The sequence below is a fragment of the Canis lupus genome, chromosome 34 (genome assembly GCF_011100685.1).
Source record: "Canis lupus familiaris isolate Mischka breed German Shepherd chromosome 34, alternate assembly UU_Cfam_GSD_1.0, whole genome shotgun sequence".
Lineage (NCBI taxonomy): Eukaryota > Metazoa > Chordata > Mammalia > Carnivora > Canidae > Canis > Canis lupus.
In genome coordinates, this window is record NC_049255.1 from 12,075,745 (window position 1) to 12,096,654 (window position 20,910).

The 20,910-nt window shown below is 42.2% G+C and overlaps 1 protein-coding gene across 2 annotated transcripts in view; it reads right to left on the minus strand.

Annotated features, from left to right (window-relative positions):
* Nucleotides 1–2,613: 2,613 nt before the first annotated feature.
* Nucleotides 2,614–20,910, minus strand: part of SDHA (succinate dehydrogenase complex flavoprotein subunit A) — a 29,439-nt gene continuing 11,142 nt past the window's right edge. For both annotated transcript variants that reach the window (XM_038583389.1, XM_038583390.1), the window contains exons 6-15: nt 20,431–20,579; nt 19,485–19,609; nt 17,596–17,764; nt 16,631–16,826; nt 15,695–15,866; nt 13,059–13,177; nt 7,221–7,332; nt 6,923–7,053; nt 4,247–4,360; nt 2,614–2,959 (exon numbers count right to left, since the gene is read on the minus strand). In XM_038583389.1, coding sequence (XP_038439317.1) covers nt 2,873–2,959; nt 4,247–4,360; nt 6,923–7,053; nt 7,221–7,332; nt 13,059–13,177; nt 15,695–15,866; nt 16,631–16,826; nt 17,596–17,764; nt 19,485–19,609; nt 20,431–20,579 — 1,374 coding nt within the window. In that variant the 3' untranslated portion in view covers nt 2,614–2,872. The remainder of the gene's footprint in view (nt 2,960–4,246; nt 4,361–6,922; nt 7,054–7,220; nt 7,333–13,058; nt 13,178–15,694; nt 15,867–16,630; nt 16,827–17,595; nt 17,765–19,484; nt 19,610–20,430; nt 20,580–20,910) is intronic.

Genomic DNA, 20,910 nt, shown 5'->3' on the forward strand with positions numbered 1-20,910 from the left:
CCTGTTATCTTCTGAAAATCATCTCCATGTTTGTTGACCACATCACCCCAAACAGGTGGTTTTCAAAGGGTGGGCCCTGAACATACTACACATGCAGATTCTCAGGACCAACCCCAGGACCTGCTGAACCAGAAGTCCTGGGATGGGGTCAGGAATTATTCAACAATCCTTCCAGGCAACTCTGATCCACATGCATTTCCAGAACCACACTGGGGATAGCAGAAACGGGGTCTTTAGATGCTATCATTCCTTACTCCTTTATCTATTTTATTATCCATAAAATACTTTTCCTAATCAACTAGGTTATCCTGAATGGCAATTTGTGGATTAAAGGCAGGATAACCATTTCACTATTTTCCTCTAATTGTCCATTTTCAGTATTAGTAGTTAGTGCCCTAGTTACTTCCAAAAGTGATTGTTTGCTCAGTGTTGGCTGAGTTTTTAAACTATCATTATAAATGAACATACTAATGTTTTTAATATAGTCAATCTGTGGCTATGGGGGAGAGAGGGCAGTGGTAAGCAGACCCCACAATCAGGGTGCTTAGAGCCCACTGCTACTGGGGCAGAGAGGGGCAGTGTGTGTGTGTGTGTGTGTGTGTGTGTGTGTTTTAAAAAGAACAGAGAAGGGGTGTCTGGGTGGCTTAGTTGGTTAAGTGTCTGCCTTGGCTCAGGTCATGATATAGGGGTCCCGGGATTGAGCCCTGCGTTGGGTTCCCTGCTTGGTGGAGAGTCTGCTTCTCCCTCTCCCTCTGCCCCTCCAACTAGTGATTTCTCAATCTCAAATAAATAAAATCTTTTAAAAATAACAAAAAAATATATATAAAGGAACAAAGAAGAGTTTATACTTATTACTAGCTTTAACTTACACTACACAATTTCAAAGTATGAACACCAATATCCCTAGTAACAGTAAGACTGCTGATGAAACATAGGCTTTCTTAGTGGTTTCATTTATCCTTAAAGTTTACTGAAACTGTAAACTCAGAAGTTCTATGTTCTAATGCCACTTGAAATGACACTCTCCTCTTGTGACAGTCACCATTTGATCTGCAGCTGGGTTGCAGACACTCGATGCTGCATGGTCTGGAACTCCCCCAGCACTCACCAGACCTGTACCTTCTTGCCCCAAGCACCTGTGATTCTGCTCAGGGTCTCTCTCTGGTGGTAGTGGTAGAGTAGAGCCAGGAGCTGACACCTGGATGCAGCCCTCAAGCCACGAACACACCCATCCTCTTGCTTGTGCAGCAATGTGAATGAACCAACAAAATCAACATCAAAGAGTGCATGCTGTATGGTTCCATTTATATGTACTTTGGAGCACGTGAGCTCATCTCTAATGATGGAAAGTAGATCAGTGGTTCCCTGTGCACTGCTGTGGATAAAGGAGGGAGATTACAAAGGGGCCAGAAACTCAGGCTAGTGAATGCGTTTATTACCTCTGCCAATCATACCTCAAAAGAACTGTGAAAAATGCTAACCCCCACCAAGGAAAGAAATAAAAAGAGAAAAGCTATACTAAGATAAAATTTCTCATTATGTGATTGGCAGACATCCAAACACTTGCCATCATACTTTCTTTGCAAAGCCATGGGAAATAGTGACTCTTCTCCAACACAAGAGAATTTGGGAAACAGAATTTGGGAACATCTAACAGAATGACATGTGCATTGCATAGCAATTCTAGGACTCCACCTCAAAGAAAAGGACTTCACCCACAAAATTACTCATTGTGGTGTCTGTAATACTGGAAAGAACACAAATGTCCACCACTGGACGGTAAGGTACATTCATGCAGCTAAAGGAAGAAGACTTACTGATGATAAGATATGCAGACATGGGCAGCCTGGGTGGCTCAGTGGTTTAGCACCGCCTTCAGCCCAGAGCCTGATCCTGGAGACCCAGGATCAAGTCCCACGTCAGGCTCCCTGCATGGAGCCTGTTTCTCCCTCTGCCTGTGTCTCTACCTCTCTCTCTCCGTCTCTCGTGTCTCATGAATAAATAAATAAAAAATCTTAAAAAAAAAAAAGGATATGCAGACATGGTGTGCACAATAGTCAATACATCATAATGCAAATACAGATTTGCTTTTTTTTCTCTTAAAACACTCGCTAGGAAGATAACTAAAGTGAGTGCTATGGGGGAGGGGATGCAGAGACAATCAAGGTTAGCTCTAAATATGACAGACTCTGAAAAAACGTGAATGTTTTACATATTTACAAGACAGTTCCTAAAGCGGAGAAACAGCCAGTAAAATCAATGCCTCTATGTGCAAGTGGACTGGATTCTACAGAAGCCAGCCCAGAGATGATGAGTACTGTGTAGGAAAGGGACCTCTGAGCAGCACTGGAAAGCAAGCAGAGAAGGAAGAAATCCTTGTACGTCTCATCTATTTCCTTTAGTACCTGGTGACTTCAATACCTTAGGATGCATGTTCACATATTAAACCATTTGCTTACTAAGAACAAGGAGGAGATGCTTGTTTTCTTCATGTGCTGTCAGCACCAAAAGTCATTTTTACTTAACTACACAACAAAATTTCTGGATATTGATCTTTCAGGTCAACAACATGCCTCAAGTCAAATAGTACAAGTTCTTAAATGGACTTGGAAATAGAAGTTTGTAATTTATGCTTTATTTAAGAATCATGCCCAGTTTTATTATTTCACAAGGATGATGAAGCAAAAGGTAAGCTTCATTCACACTTCCTGGCTGTTGATTACTAGCAAGCTTCTGGCTACCGGGTAGATGATCTCTATTCCAATGACACTCCTTATTCACTTGAGTACAGGATTTTAAAAAGGTAATTAGGATATGAACACACGCATGAGCTATTATACATAATTACAAAAGCTGGTCAACTCTGGTCTCATCAGTAGGAGCGAATGGCTGGAGGGACCGTGGCACAGTCAGCCTCATTTAAAGTTCTGTCGATCACAGGTCTATATTCCAATGAGACCTTAAAAAGAAGAATCTACAGTAAGTTAAAATTTGTGGAAAAACATAAAAACAGTATTCGCTTGTATATTTTTTGAAAAATTCACTATAAAAGTTATTTGTAGACAAATTTCAGGAACTTAAAATCACAAATACTCATTGTGGAGTATTTTTCAGTAACAAACTCAAAAATGACCTAAACGTACAATAGGGGACCAGGTATGTAAATTATGGTAACTCCATGTAATGAAATACAGCAACTAAAATAACAATGTATAAAATTCTTGATGCTTTACACAAATGCTCAAGAAGTGAAACCTTGCATATATTATCATTCTTTAATTATGCTTAAACCCTGTATTTACCAAAAGTTTTTCTATTTGTATTTATATACCTGCGTATCAGGAAAAGTGTATGTATACATGCAAAACCTGAAGGAAATATTTCAGAATGATAATGAAGGATATCTCTGACTGGTGAGCTTACAAACATGGCTTTTGTTTATTTTTCTACTTGCTAAAAGTTTCTTTAATACTTTCAAAAACCCTTGAACATTACTAAAAACAGGGCTGTACCGAGAGAAAGTCTCATTTCTTTCTATACACTGTCAGAAAATAGCCTTCACGCAAAATTATGAAAGTTACTGCCTACTTGAAATAACAGACACACTAGGCTCTCTGTATTAAGTGATGGCAGCAAAGCACGTTATTTCTGTAGACTCACATAAATGATTAAGACTCTCCCTTACAAGTCTGAAAAGCTCAAGTAACACTTTATATCTTAGTTCTGATTCTTAATGTCCAGCAGAAATGGCAAATGGATGAGTTATGCTTTGGTGGAATAAGACTGTGAGGCTCTACTGCAACCTAAGCTGGCTGTCCCAGGACTCTGCCCACTGCACCCCCTCCTCTGCTTGCTCTGTGCTGGGCCCATGCTGTGGGCTACACAGCATACTCCGTGTTCCCTGAGGCTGCCTCCAGATGGTCCAGCCAATGCCCCCCACCTTGCCCCCACCCCACGACCTGCTCTCATTGGGCTCCAGAATCATCCTCTCCCCTGCCACCAAGCCTTGGGCACTCCCTGCCAGGTGCTACAACTGTGGAAGACCAGCACTTCTAAACCACCCATCCACACTGGATTCTGTTTCCAAGAGAAGCCCAACAAGAGTCCTTTTCAGTAGTGTCTCAGGTCTGCCAACAGGGACTTAAATCCATGTTGCTTCTCCCAGCCCATCATAAGTTGTACTCTAGAATATATGGGACGGCACAGTCATTAGTGCATCCGTGAGCAGGACACGTTCCCCACATACCTTCCCAGTCTTGATATCGACGTAGGAAAGGGTGTGCTTTCTCCAGTGCTCCTCAAACGGCTTCTTCTGCTGTCCCTGGATGGGCTTAGAGTAATCATACTCGTCAATCCGCACCTGAGGCCAGGGAAATTAGTTTATTTCAGAAAATACCATCAACAAATACACTTCAAATTTCTTATTTCTCTAATAGGGCAATATAACTGGAAAACATGGCAAACTCATTAAAATGATACATGAGAGACTAGTCTGATGTGAATCCCCTGGATCCCACTCAACACAGAGGTATCCAGTGTCCCAAGCAGAACTTGTTCACAGAGAGCTGGCATTCCTAGTCCATTTTTCTTTTTAAGATTTTATTTATTCAACAGAGAGGGTGAGCAAGAGAACACAAGCAGGGGGAGCTGCAGGTAGAAGCAGACTCCTTGCTGGGCAGGAAGACACAGGGCTCGATCCTAAGATCATGACCTGAGCTGAAGGCAGATGGTTTACCAACTAAGCCACCCAGGTGCTCCTAGTCCACTTTTCAACCCATGTCCCTTCTTGTGTACAATCCCTAATGAAAAACCATTTTGTGTATATCTGACCTAAGAGAACACACAGTAAGAAACACAGTGCAATTAAGTCCCAGACACAGGTGGGATGGAGAGATGAGACCTGTGATACATCCTCCGAGTGCCCGTCCACCCTGGGCTCCCGTTCCAGAGTCTCCATAGCACGAGTCCCAACCAGGGAAGGACCCGCTTGAGGCCACAGAGCTAGGCAGTGGGTCTTCAGCATCACTGTGAGCCCAGAGCTCCATTTTTACTACTAGGGGGGTGGCTACAGAAATTAGCCTCATCTTTCATGCACTTAAAAGTTCAACAAATATTTTGTCTCTTTGTATTCTGGGTGACTTTAATTTCTCTTTCAGTTTTTTTCATTCAAATATTTCAGTTCTAGCAATTATGTTAAAATTTTGTTAAAAAACGCTTAAAAAGAAGCTGAATACTACACATGGTAATGAGTAAGACATACAAGAGCCACTTAAATTAAAAACCAGGGGCGCCTGGCTGACTCAGTGAGTAGAGCATGAGACTCTTGATTTCAGGGTTGAGCTTCAGTCTCATGTTGGGTATAGAGATTACTTAAAAATAAAATTTAAAAATAATAACAAACTGAGGGTTGATTGAGGGAGGTGGGTGGAGGACAGGCATTAAGGAGGATACTTGTGATGAGCACTGAATGTTGTATGTAAGTGATGAGTCACCAAATTCTACTCCAGAAACTAATATTGCACTGTATGTCAACTACCTAAAATTTAAATAAAAAAAAGTAACAATATGGGACGCCTTGGGGGGCTTTAGTGGTTGAGTGCTTGCCTTTGGCCCAGAGCGTGATTCTGGAGTTCCAGAATCAAGTCCCATATCGGGCTCCCTGAATGGAGCCTGCTTCTCCCTCTGCCTATGTCTCTGCCTATCTCTCTGTGTCTCTCATGAATAAATAAATAAAATCTTAAAAATAAATAAATAATTGATTAAAATAAAAAAAAACCATGAAAGTATAAAAAAAGATGCTTTCTATAAAAATAAATGAATAAATTAAAAAAAACAAAAGGTTCAAACACTTGGCTGTTTCTGCTGAGAGAGGCAAGTGTGGAGGTGCACAGAGGCAAGACCTCTCACCTGGGAGCAAGTGGGGCACCTTCCCTTATCTGGAAACATATCCGTTGGGGTAAGCTCTCCCAGGGGGAGCAGCTTCCACCTGCATCTCTGCTGTGACTCAATGAAACGAGTTGGCTGTTTCTTGCCATAGGAACACCCAACCCACCTGCAGCCTGGAGAAGCTTCTGGTCCTCAGTACTCATGACGAATGCACTTAGTCAATCTTACTTTAATCCAGCTCCAGTCGGTGGAGGGCAAATTAACAGAATTTCACTGTAAATCAGAACCTAATCCTCTTCCTGTAGCCAATTTCCCCATGTGCTTCTGTCCTGCTGATGGACGAGGCTGCTACCAGCAACATCACCTGGTCCTGGGCCAGAGCCTGTGTGTCTGGAAAGCGGCTCAGGCCTTGCTGATGTTGCATCCTGAAGTTGTATTTGGCCTCAAGTGCCTATTTCCTTCCCATTTTCCTGTCATACGCTGAGTCTCTGTTCTGGAAGAATCTGAACTGTACTCTGCATAAAAATCATGTAATTTATGGGGCACCTGGGTGGCTGCTTCTCCCTCTCCCTCTGCTCTTCCTCCTCACCCCCAGCTTGTGTTCTTTCTCTCTCAAAAAGAAATAAAATCTTAAAAAAAACAACAACAACAAAACAGATCATTTTTAAAAAGTGACCCAAAATGAAGTCAGGTCTCAAATAATGATTTATCTCTCATTTTACTATTTTCTGGCTATAGTACTCAGACTGCATACTAATCTTTGATCTGGTAAGTCAGGTGTGTTTTGCTTAGAGATGCTGCTACTGGCAGCAGCAAATGCCGATCTGAGGCAAGAAAAAGGTCATGCTGATACTAAACACAGTGATACCAAAGCATGAAAGTTATCAGGCAAAAAAAAAAAAAAAAAAAAGGCATTTTTTTTCAATTTACTCGTGGGAAAATGAAGTGAAATGTAGAGAAAATGCAGGGATAGGGGCTGAGCAATGCCAGTGGACAGAAGGCATGATGTGCACAGGGGTACGTGGTCAGGGCACACCTTGTAATCTTCCCTGGCGTGAGCGCCACGTGACTCCTTCCGGGCCTCTGCTCCATAAATGGTCTGAAGTGCACAGAGCATCAGGTTCTGCAGCTCCAGGGTCTCTACCAGGTCGGTGTTCCAGACCATTCCTAGGGACACACCGAGTACTCATGAGATAGGATCCAGTTAACTGGGTCCTCCAGGCTGCAGCTGTGGGCAGAGTGAATTCCGCACTGGGACAGACAGGGCTCTGAGGCAGTCTGTCTTGCAAATATCCAGCAGCCCAACTGTGTGCAGGGCCCCATGGAATGCTCACCTCGGTCAAATGTCTTCAGATGCTTTAGGTCTCCATAGAGCTGGCTGATTTTCTCACAGCCTTCCTGTAACACACTTCCCACACGGAACACAGCAGCATGACTCTGCATCGACTGGAACATAAAATACCATTTGTCAATCTTTAATTCACATGAAGCAGCTAGGACTAAAACTGGTAAACCCTTTAGCTTTTTTCTTACGCATTTCATTTTTATTTTTTTAAGATTTTATTTTTAAGTAATCTCTACACCCAATGGGAGGCTCAAACTCACAACTCTAATAAGATCAAGAGTCGCATGCTGCACTGACTGAACCAGCCAGGCACCCCTGCATTTCACTTTTTATAAAATATTTATGTAAATTAAATTTAAAACCTATGAAATTCAGAATGAATCTATGACTCTCAATTTTATGTATGTATGTATGTATGTAAGTAAGTATGTAAGCAAGCCAGCTCTTGGCCCAATGTGGGCCTTGGATTCACAATCCTAACATCAAGAGTCATGCATTCTACTGACTGGGCCAGCCAGGCATCCATTACTCTGAATTTTATAATGAAGTTTGTTCTTTCTTCCATGAGAACTTTTAAAATCTACTTTCTTAGCAACCTTCAAAGATGTAATTAAGTGTTATTAACTATAATTGCCATGCTATACACTACAAGCCCCAGGACTTAATTTAATTTTAATTGGAGGCTTGTACCTTTTGTCTCCTTTCACCCACTCCCCATCTCTGGCAACCATCAATCTGTTCTATGAGCTCAATTTCTTGTTTTGTTTTTTAAGATTCTACATATAAGTAGGATCATAAGGTATTGTTTTTGACTTATTTCACTGAGCATAATGCCCTCTATGCCCACCCATGGTGTCACAAACGGCAAGAGTTCATTTTTTATGCCTCAATAATTATTTATATATAAAACATATGCCATATATAAAGTATATGTAACATACACACACATCCTCATTACCCATTCATCCACCAATAGGCATCTAGGCTATTTTAATATCGTGGCTATAATAGATTGGAAGTACAGGTATCTTTTGGAATTAGTGTTTTCAGTTCCTTTGGATAAACACACAGAAGTGGATTTGTTGGATCATACAGTAGTTCTATTTTTAATTTTTTTGGGGGAACCTCCATACCGTTTTCCATAATGGCTACACGAATCTCCATTCCCTCAAACTGTGCAGGAGGGCTCCCCTTTCTCCATATCCTTGCCAATGTAACATTTGTGTTTCTTGTCTTTTTGATACTAACCATCTCTGATAGGTGTGAAATGATACCTCATGTGGTTCTGATCAGCATTTCCCAGATGATCAGTGATGTTGAGGATCTTTTCATGTATCTGTTGGCCATGTGTATGCCTTCTTTGGAGAAATGTCTGTTTATATCCTCTGTCCATTTATTATATTGTTTTTATGCTATTGAGTTGTAAGAGTTCTTTACATATTTTGGGATTTTAGTCCCTTATCAGATACATGATCTGCATATATTTCTTCTCATTCTGTACGCTGCCTTTTCATTTTGTTGGTTTCCTTTGCTGCAGAAGCTTTTTACTATGATGTGGTCAATAGTTTATCTTTACTTTTGCTGCCCTTGCTCTTGGTGTCAAATCAAAAACTCAGCGCCAAGACCACGATGAGGTGCTTACTGCCGATGTTTTCTAGGAGTTTTATGGGTTTCAGGTCTCATATTCAAGCCTTGAACCCACTGAATTAATTTCCGTGTATGGTGCAAGACGGTGATCTAGATGTGTTTGTTTGTGTGCGGCTTGTTCAGTTTTCCCAGCACCATTAAAGAGATGGTTTTCCTCCCATCATATATTCTTCTTTTGTTGTAAATTAATTAACCATATTTACATAGGTTTATTTATGGGCTCGATTCCATTTCATTGATCTCCAGGTCTGCTTTTAGGTCAATACTTTATTGTTTTGATTACTATATCTTTGTAATAGAGTTTCAAATCAGGGAGAGAGAAATGCCTCCAGCTTTGTCTTTCTCTCAGGATTGCTCTGGCTATTCGGGTTCTTTTGTGGTTCCATACAAATATAGGATTCTTTGTTCTATTTATGTAAAAAATGCCATTGGAATTTTAATAAAGGTTGCACTGAGTCTGTGGATTCCTTCAGGAAATATGGAAATTTTAATAATATTCACTCTTCCAACCTACAAGCACGGAATATCTTCCCACTTACTTGTATCTTCAACATTATTCATTAATGTTTTAGAATTTTCAGTGTATATATTTTTCCCCTCCCTGATTAAATTTATTCCTACGTATTTTATTCTTTTTGATGCAATTGGAAATGGGATTGCTTTCTTAATTTCTCTTTCAGAGCATTCAGAAACAGTTTTTATGTATTGACTTTGCACCTTTCAACTTTACTGAATTCACTAATTTGTATTAAGTTTTTTTGTGGGGTCTGTGTCAGTGTCATATGTGATTTGATACATCTGTAAATAGTGACGTTTACTTCTTCCTTCCCATTTTGGATGGCTTTATTTCTCTTTCCTGCCTGACTGCTCTAGCCAGGACTTCCAGTGCTGTGTTGAATAAAGTGGTGAGACTGAACACCCTTGTCTTGTTCCTGTGATGAGAAAGCTTTCATCTTTTCACCACTGAGTATGACCCTAGCTGCAGACTTGTCATATAAGGCCTTTATTACATTGAGGTACATCCCCTCTATACCTGCTTCCTTGAGAATTTTATCATAAATCGAAGTTAAAATGAAGTTTTGACCAAAGCTTTAAAAAAATGCTTCTATGTTGCCATTAAGTACACATTTTAGATCCATATGTGTTAGTTAAAGTGGAATATTTTCCAATTAGGGAAGGCAGTTTGTGGAACTCAGCCAGGATCTGTGATTCCAAGCGGACTTACTCTTGAGGGTTAGCATACTGAATGGTGGGCAAAAGAGCATAAGGGCTCCATCTTCAAATTCCCAAGGAGACAGCAGCTCCTATGGTCTTGCCCCACTCTTGAGATCCAGTGGTAAATGTTCTAAGAGCCAGCAGATGACCCCTTGGTGACAGAAACTAAGAAGTGTTGAGATAATGAGGTAGGTGGTCAGCAGTGAGCATGGGGTGGAGGGTCATGAAGAAGAGGAAAAAGAGGGCTTCTGGTTAATCTTGTAAATACCTCTCATATGTCAAATTCCTATATGGTTGTATTGTTTATGCAATAAAGATATTAAATAAACTGAAATTTATTTTAGGATCTACCTTTATTTCCTATCACTTACTGAATAACTTTTCATGGCTCTTAAAAAACCCCTTTATCTCATGCTCAATCACAGCGTGTGCCTGGGCCTACTCCTAGACTCCACTTTTTGCCACTCATCTCTACCATAGACTAACATAGCTCACTGATTTAGTTCTATTTAACAGACATCTCATCTATTTCTTTAGAATGATACATAATTTTATTTTTAAAGATTTTATTTATTTGAAAGGAAGAAAGAGAGGAGGGGCAGAGAGAGAGAGAGAGGGAAGCTCCCTGCTGAGCAGAGAGCCTTCCATGGGGCTCAATCCCAGGACCTTGAGATCATGACCTGAGCCAAAGGCAGATACTTAACAGACTGAGCCACCCAGGTGCCCCACAATGATACATAAGTTTAAAATTGTAATGCACGCTATCAAATGTTCTGGCCTTTCAGGATAAGGAAATGGAAAAAACTATCTTAGAATCTAGTAAATGTTAGTTAAAACATTCTTTTATATTCTTCAGTGCTCATCTTTTCATACTCTTTAGGGTTAGGTTTATTCAAGGCATTTTAAACTTTTGGTCTGCACTGTGAATGAGATGATTTTCTAATGGATTATTGCAGGCATGTTGGAAAGCTACTTTTGAATCTTTTATACAGATATCTCCATTCTTGTTTTTATGAGTTTCTCACTTATTGCCTTGAGATTTTTAATTGTATCTGTAAGTAATGATACTTGTCCACTCCTTTTCAATACGTAACTGATTTCTATCACTCACAGTATCACCTGGAAATCAGAAAAACTAGTCCTCCAACTCAAGTGCACATTCCAAGAGGGCAGCGTTTTTTATTCTCTTCAGATGACTGGGCATCTAGAAGACTGCCTGGCACACAGCAGGTAACAGTTTAGATGGTCCCTAATCTAGAAGAGTTTGACTTACGATTTTTGAGCTTTACGATGGTGCAAAAGTGATCTGCAATTCAGAGACACTGCATTGTGAATTTTCATCTTCTCCCAGGCTAGTACTGTGCAGCAACATACACTCTCATATGACTCCAGGCAGTGGCAGCAGCTGTAGCTCCCACTAGATCCCGAGGGTAAACAACCATCTGCACTCATACAATCATTGTTTTTCACTTTGAGTACAGTATTCGATAAATTACATGAGACAGTCAACACTCTGTTATAAAACAGGCTTTATGTTAGATGAATTTTCCCTACTGCAGGCTAACAAGTGTTCTGGGCACATTTAAGGTCAGCTAAGTGAATATTCAGTAAGTTAAAGGTGTATTAAATACATTTCTGACTTACACCATTTTTAACTTTCATTGGGACATAACCCCATCAGAAGTCAAAGATCTGTATGTGCCTTACTTGGTGGAAATGTTTCTAGGACTTCCCATTTCAAAATATCATGGGTTCATCATTTCCACACCCAAATAGAATTTCCTACTATATAGTGCAAGGATTATATCTGTCGTAGCTGGTGGCCATTCCCCGGTATCAATACCCTGCAAAAGTTCTGCTCAGTTCCTCTTGGCTGGTTTCCTAAAACAAACCTCTGCCTTTCACTCGCACTATTCGCCTTACCTTTCCAGGAAGTTTCCCTAAAGCCCAGAACTTCTCTGAAGTTCCTACAGAAGTATGCAGTATGCAACTTTTTTCTTTTGATGATTAGAGTTTGTGCCACTGGACGCTTCAGGATAGAACTAAAAGGGACTTCCTCTTTTCGGAAAACGTCTCCACAGAAATCTTGCAAATGACTTCAACTGGACAGAGATCTCATTTGTGGACCAAGAATCCCTGTATTAGAAGAATCTGGTGATCCCTAGCTGTCTTACATACTTTTTTTATTGCTCTAACCCTGCATTATCCAATGCAGTAGCCACATGTAGTGCTTTATATTACATCGAAGCTGAATAAAATGCAGATTTAGTTCTTTACATGTGGTCAAAGACACATGTTCCTATCCTCAGAGAACAGCCCATCAGATGTGCTGATCTAGAAAGTAAATATTCTGACAATAACCAGTGCACAGATTACGAGGCACATACAGATCTTTGACTTCTGATGGGGTTATGTCCCAATGAAAGTTAAAAATGGTGTAAGTCAGAAATGTATTTAATACACCTTTAACTTACTGAATATTCACTTAGCTGACCTTAAATGTGCCCAGAACACTTGTTAGCCTGCAGTAGGGAAAATTCATCTAACATAAAGCCTGTTTTATAATGGAGTGTTGACTGTCTCATGTATGTCTCACCTATGCTCCCCTTTCCTCCCGATTTTATTTAGGGGCTTCAATGCACCAGCTCAAAGACATCACCTAGAGTTGCTAGAAGCTGGCTGTGGTGGTAGGATTAACTGCAAGGAAGCTCCCAGCTGGGAACGGAGCTTCTCAGATCTTCCACTATCCCTCCCACTCTAGACTTTGATGGACACTTGACAGCAGAAAGGGTCTGAGAAGGGAAGCCGCATGCAAACAACCTGGGACATAGACAACTGCAGTGTCTGCCCTGGGCTGCTACCTCCAGCTTGCTGTGTAGAACATGTCCTTTTGCTGTTCGCTCTGAGCCCAGCATAAGGCTATGGACACACAGCCTGCACACTCCAGAGCGTGTGCAGGGCTTACCTTCTGCATGTTGAGTCGTAGTTCAGATGTTCTTACACTTCCATTGGCAAATCTCAGTTTGTCAAGATTCATGACAGACTCTTCCCCGGCATTTGGTTTAATCGGGGGAATTTTATCTCCTTAAAAAACACACAGACAAAAAGTGAGAATTTATTGGAGTTTGGAAAACATACACATAATCTGGACTGCCCTAACCCTAAAGAACCACATACTGACTTGGGGCCAAAGAGCAAACTTAAAAACAAAATTTCTGGCAAAGAGTAGGTATCCAATATGAAATCTATGAACAAATCAGAATCCATTCCTAAGTTAAAAAATTAGATTTATGCAAAGAAACCTGGCATTATTACTCTATTGAAGGGAAAACTGACCTTCAGAATAGTGAGCAGTTTCCAACAATTCTGCCAAAACACCTCACCCCTACCAATGGTGGTTCTCATTCAAGGGAGAGGGAGGGCCTGGCCAGGCATGTTTAAAAGTCTCCTGCTGATTCGGGCCCTTGCACCTGCTTAACTAAACCTCAAGGTATGCTTTTCTGACTTCTAAAAAGATAAATGTTTTGAAAACTTTTAAAGATGTTGTTTTTTTAATGACATGGTTTGAAATGAATTTTCTTCCATAGGTAATATGGGCACAAGGTATGAAATGAGGAAACAAGGATTTGCAGGCAAAGTAGGGTTGCTCACAGTAGCTCTCTACAAGGAGTGAGGGCACTGGTCTATCATGCAAACCACCCCAGCTCTTCCAGGCCAGCTGTGGTTTCTTCTGCTTTTGTTTGTAATGTATTAGAAAAGTGATTACTTGGGGTACCCATTTAGGGTACATAATTAGGGTACAGTATGTTTAAAATATTCACATTTTAAAAGTAATAGTGTTTTTCCTTCCCTTTGTTTTTAAAAGTATAATTAAGATACGATATCAGAGTTGCACAAGGCCCACCAGGATTGGATGGCAACCACTGAGCCAGCTTATTCCTCAGTTTTGTCTCTTCCATAATGTTATATAAATAGTCAGATATATGAAACCTTTTGAGCCTGATTAATACAACTTAATATGTCTGAGATCCATTTGTGCTGTTGCACGAACAAGGAATTTGTTCCTTTTATTTTTGAGTCAAAAAAAAATTTTTTAAAGTATGCATTGATCTTTCAGATATTAAATTATAAGATATTCTTATAAAACTTGCTTTTTCTCATTTCCAAAAAAAGGGAACTTTGAATTTTCTGCTTTGCCCTGGGATTTTATTTCAGGCTTCACCATTACAGTGAGACAAGCACTAGATTGGGGGTCAGACCAGGTGGTTTTGACTCCTGCCTTTGCAGCAAAAATGGGCACAGGGCCCTACCTCTGCCTTTTAGCCTGGACTTGCAGTCAGAGCAAGAGAGAAGGTGTTTGAAAACATAACTGTCCATTTCGTTATATTATCTGCTAACTGCAGATATAAAGGGGAGTGCAGCTTGTTATACTGAGGGCTAATATAACTAGTAGGACAGTAAGAGTTAAAATCCATAAAAAAACTTTTGTTTGATAAAAACAGAACAACTGAGACTAAACAGTTACCACCAGTGAAGCATAACGGGAAGAGAGGGGCCCAGGGATCCCACAACCCTCCCTTGGGGAACAGTGTCTTCACCTAACATGTCGTCGTGAACGAATGGGCCAACGTAACCCACATGAAGACCCTCTGGAAGCTCATAGCAACAGTAAGCGTCCCATTTACAGAAGGATTCACACTTCCAGCACAGAGTGTTTTTTCCTCAGCAAATTATTTTAAGTTGCCAGAAGAACAGAATCACAGACTGAAATCCACTGTATCACGGAAGGGAGGGCTATGACCCAATGCTCTGTTTTGTGTGCATTATGTTCTCCTTTAACAGATTATTTATATTTTTTAAGAACCTAAATTACTTTTCCATAAATATTGAGAACTTATATATATTCACACCTACTTTTTTTTTTTTTTTAAGATTTTATTTATTTATTCATGAGACACACACACAGAGGCAGAGACAGGCAGAGAGAGAAGCAGGCTCCATGCAGGAAGCCTGACATGGGACTCAATCCCTGGTCTTCAGGATCACACCCTGGGCTGAAGTCAGAGCTAAACCGCTGAGCCACCCAGGCTGCCCCCACACCTACTCTTTAAAATATTTCATAGCAAGTAAATAATTTATACTGAGCAAGCACTGTGTGATAAACTTCTCCTCAAAACAATTCCCATAGTGACTTTTCTAAGGAGAACATAATAACTGCAAAACAATACCTGACCAAAACTAGGTTACCCTCTACATAAACTGTTAGGACCCACACCTAGCCTGTGTCGAGTCCCAAGTCTATTACTGTAGAAATCTCTTTCTTTTCTCTCTCTTTTTTTAAAGATTTTATTTATTTATTCATGTGAGACACAGGCAGAGGGAGAAGCAGGCTCCATGCAGGGAGCCCGATGTGGGACTTGATCCCGGGACTGCAGGATCACGCCCTGGGCCGAAGGCAGACGCTAAACCGCTGAGCCACCCAGGGATCCCCACTGTTTCTTTACTTATAGGTGGATCACTAAGGCAATTTCCAATTACAAATCAAGACATGGTAACCTCTCACCTCCTGAAATAGCCTGGCTACTTGAAGAAAACACATACCAGGTCTGCAGGACTCTGCGATACTCAGGGCACATGCCCGGCCAAAGACGACCAAGTCCAAGAGCGAGTTGGCTCCGAGGCGGTTGGCACCGTGCACCGAGGCGCAGGCGGCCTCCCCGCATGCATACAGGCCAGGCACAATCTGATCCTGGCCATTCACGTGCCTCAGAACCTGTAGGAGGAAGAGTGAAGACTTTAGGAGCACAGTTTGTACCCGTCTGCTTCCCAGCAGGGGATGTCTGCATGCAGGGGCAGAGAGGATGGAGGGCAGGTAAGGACTGGATCCACTCTGTATATAGGGAGCTCTCTAACTGAATCTGTGCCCGGATACTCAAAGGATCCCACATGGCAGTACCTGTGATTTCAATCCCACACCTATTGCTCATTAAAAACCTCACTCACCACCCCTGACTGACCCTCTCACTTCCACACTTGGACTCTGGATTCAGACAAAGGGAAGGGCATATAGCATAGTATTCATCTATAAAGGGAGGAGTAGATCCCCAGCCACTTGCCTGAGGAAAGGCCAAAAAAGTCAAGAACCAAAAGGCTCTGGGTGGACTACAAACCACTCCAAAGTATTGGTTATAAAGAGCACACAATTTAAAAGGTCACAGTAAAAGTAACAAGAGATCATAAAGGAAAATAAATCCTAAACAGGGAAAAGCTGCAAATGACATTGCATCCACGACTATGTACCATGGAGGGATCAGTAAGTGACCAGTGACTGCTCGCTATTAGAGTGAATGTGAACCCTGGAATATACCCGAGCCCCGCTTTGCCCTCCAGCAGCAACTCAAGGGAGTTGCCAACACAACACAGTGCTTTCTGAGGAAACCATCTGTCTTCACTAACTGAGCTCGCAAGGGACAACTGTGAGATGGGCTCATCATTCCTGCCCTATTCCCCACCATGGAAGGGTCTGGGCTTGGTCACCTGCCCCTTGTAGTTGGTGGGAATGCCACCCATGTTATAATGCACAGTGGGAAGGACGGGGATTGGCTCCTTGGTGACATCCACACCGGCAAAGATCATGGCCGTCTCTGAAATGCCAGGCAGACGTATGGCCAACTGCTCGGGCGGTAGGTGGTGCAACTGCAGGTACACATGGTCTTTTTCGGGGCCACAGCCTCTGGTGGAAAAGGACATCATGGTGTGAGGCAAAGAATGGTAATTACAGAAAATATGAGATTACGAAGTCACTGAAGCATATAAAGTTCCACTGTTCTTATGCTGTACAGAATCTCTCCTCACTTGTGGCCATCCATTTCTCACCTCATTTCTGAGCACCTACCATGTGCCAGGGTGGAGTATGTGCTGGGACACACCTAGGACTGGGACAGACATCCAGCCGTCGCTAGGCTCATACTCTAGTATCAGAAAGTTACAATGTGTTTTCCTTGATAAATGCATTAAGAAGTCCTTTAACTGCAAATAGAAAGTATCTAGAGGCTGTAACACCAAATATCTGACAAGCATCACCACAGTGAGACAGTGCTGGCACTGAAGAGCCTAACGCTTCAGCAAACAAGAGCCCACACACAGGGTCCCAAATCAGCATCAAAGGCCCACATCCTAACGTCAGGTTGTAAGCATATCCGTCTCTCTCACAACACTCATGTGCAAATGATGCTCCACAATAAATCTGATCTCCAGATTTGAGATTCACATCAAACCACCCAAACTTCCCAAAATATAGGTTTTTAGAGCAATATCAAAAATGAAAAGATAGTCCCAGGGCAGCAAAGGTAACTACACACAGGCTACACAGAGCTGGGTGGGATGATGCGTGGGTGCTGAAACACACAAAAGCCACATCAGCCCATGTTAAAATACAGACACCAACAACAGCCACCAAAGAGAAAGGAGGGGTGCATGCATGCATGTGCGCTCTGACACACCTGCCTTCACGGATTTCCAGAGTCATGGACCGAGATACAACGTCTCTGGATGCCAGGTCCTTTGCGACTGGGGCATATCGCTCCATGAACCTTTCGCCTTGACTGTTAATGAGAATGCCTCCCTCTCCACGGCATCCTTCCGTAATGAGACAACCAGCACCATATATACCTGCAAAGAACCCATTTAATTAGATGTTTATAACCTAACAATTGCTAGGTCTGTATTTCAAATGCAAATTTTTTTCAAGACATTTTTGGGGAAAGGAAAAAGATATGGAAAGGGCATTGTGCTCCTAAAAGAGTTAGACAAAGGAAAGGTTAAGGAAGAGTGAAGTTTTGATAACAAAAAGTACTGACAAAGCAGCAGGAGGGGAAAGCTCAGCTCCGTGGTGATGACATAGCTCGGCTGAATATTTCGATGACAACCATGTGTGAACTTTCAACACAACCAAGTACGTGTTAAATATCTCAGGCTTCCTTTTAATTTTAGAATGTTGTTTTATACCAAGAAATTGTGATGAGGTAGAAAAAAACAGTTTGGAAAGTTTGTATCTAAAATCGTCAGTAATGGGGCAAATGAGTTAAGTGTCTGACTTCAGTTCAGGTCATGATCCCAGGGTCCTGGGGTCAAGCCCCACGTTGGGCTCCCTGCTCAGCAGGGAGTCTGCTTCTCCCTATGCTTAAGCGCGCGCTCTCTCTCTCTCAAATAAATAAATATAAATCTGGATCTATTGGTTAGGCGTCTGCCTTCAGCTCGGGTAGTGATCCCAGGGTCGTGGGACTGAGCCGGGCATCAGGCTCGCTGCCCTGCAGGGAGTCTGCTACTCCTATGCCTCTGCCTCTCCCCTCCACTCATGCTTTTTTTTCTGTCTCTCAAATGAATAAATAAAATATTTTTTGTTTGTTTGTTTGTTTATTTATTCATGAGACACACAGGCAGAGACACAGGCAGAAGGAGAAGCAGGCTCTATGCAGGGAGCCTAATGTGGGACTTGATCCCGGGACTCCAGGATCACACCCTGAGCTGAAGGCAGGTGTTTAACCACTGAGCCACCCAGATGTCCCTAAATAAAATATTTTTAAAAAATAAATAAATCCTTAAAGAAGCAAAACTACTTAAACATTTTTATTTTTCATCTGTCAGGGATCAGAAAAAATATACTGACAGAGCAAAGAGAAAAAACAGATCTGGTTCTGTAGCAAGGTGGGTGGTACTGCCATAAAGTGTGGTGTCCCTCAGTTGATAGATCAGAAAAGCAATCAGAAAGAAAGTCCAGAATGAGACTCATCTCTCCTTCTCTGATTCACTTCTGGATAACAAACCAGACCTGCACCCTCAGCCCAGACCTCCCTTCTGAACCCCACATTTGCACACTCAACTGTCTGAGGACCCAAGAGGAGCTCAATCTGTCCATGACTGGGCAGTTACCAACATCTTGGGGGGGGGGGTCATGTCTGCCACAGCTCATCTCAGCTTTATACTCTACTACTGGGACAGCTTGATGTCCTCCCTACAGCGACTGTGCCCATGCCACATCTCGTCAACAGCATCCCCCACAGCTGTGAGGACATTCACTTGTAAATACTGCCCAGGTCCTACTGTGCGTCAGGCACTGTGAACACAGCAGTACTGGCCCCCACCTCTGGGAGCAGACCACTGAGTCAGGGAGAGGAATACTGAACAGTCATGGCTCTATGACAGGTGTAGGTGTAGAGTTAAGATGTGCCCTAAGCTGCTTTGGGGGAGACAGGGAAAGATCTCCTTGAGCAAATGACAAGGTGGGCTCTGAGAACATGTCAGTGTATGGAATTGCCGAGGAGCATTGAGAGCTGTGGAGGGCTTAAAAGACATGAAAATCCCTGACCCCATGAAGGCAATCCCATCCTACCTGTGGGGTGGAACTGAACGAACTCCAAGTCCTGGCAGGGAAGGCCTGCCCTGGTGACCATGGCGGTGCCGTCACCGGTGCTGGTGTGGGCAGATGTGCAGCTGAAGTAGGTGCGCCCATAACCTCTGGAAAACAGACATGCCAGCATGGAGAGAACATGACACACAGTGAACCATCAGGTCTGCCTTTCTAATGGCACCAGAGTGGACAGAGCAGCCCAGAAGCACTCTGACAGCTGCTGTCTGTATACACTACCCTGGGCAGCTGGGTGGGAGCCTGAGGGACAGAGAAGGCACTTTCATTGGTACTTTAGTGCTGAGTGACTTCCCTGATAAGCACGTGCTACTTTAATACAGAAGGCTGTAATGTTTATGGATTCATGCTTTTAAAGGCTTAAAATAAAAGACTAACAGTGTATCAAATGGAATTTACTTATTTTCATCATGTGAACAAACTACTCCAGAAAATTGGTATAAACACAGTACCCACTAAGCAAAAGAGAGGTTAGTCCAGAAAATGTCATGTGACTCTCCAACCCCAGTTTCTTTCTTTTTTTTTTTTTTTAAATTTTTATTTATTTATGATAGTGAGAGAGAGAGAGAGGCAGAGGGAGAAGCAGGCTCCATGCACCCGGAGCCCGATGTGGGATTCGATCCCGGGTCTCCAGGATCACGCCCTGGGCCAAAGGCAGGCGCCAAACCGCTGCGCCACCCAGGGATCCCATCCAACCCCAGTTTCTTCAAGGGTCCTCCCAGGTGCAAAGTAAGGCAGGTGCTATGATTGTCTCCTTTTCAGATAGAGAACTGAGGCTGACAAAATTTATTATACTCCTGGGTTAGGTCACCACCTGGGACTGAACCACTATTCCGTAGTGTTTCCATTTTTATAAAAGGAAACTGAGACCCAACTTCCCTACACAGAAATTAAATACAAGTTAGACTCCTACCCGGTAGCCACAACAGTGTTCTTGGCTCTTATGCGATGGATGGACCCATCTTCTATGCACAGTGCAATAACACCACGACATTCTCCATTTTCCATCAAGAGATCCAAGGCAAAGTACTCTACAAAATAGCTGGTATCATATCGCAGAGACTAAAAAAACATGAAAGAAAAACAAGGATCCCACAGTTTCAATTGCATTTAGGGTGTTAAACTGACATTTCAGCAATACTGCTCATGTGAACAGGCCCTGATCTGGTGTGTAACAAATGGACTGTGTAAACCCTAGGTTGCAAAAAGAGTCACAGACTTCAGCTCACATCAACCACAGGGCTGACCCTGATGTCTAACAAAATAAAAGGTACCCTGCTCTCAGCTGTATGATCAGAATACAAGAAGGACACAAGTGTGTCACATGCACCAGAGAACACAATGTAGCTGCTCAGTGAACACAAAGGACCCTCATGAAACTGCCAGCTCCCCA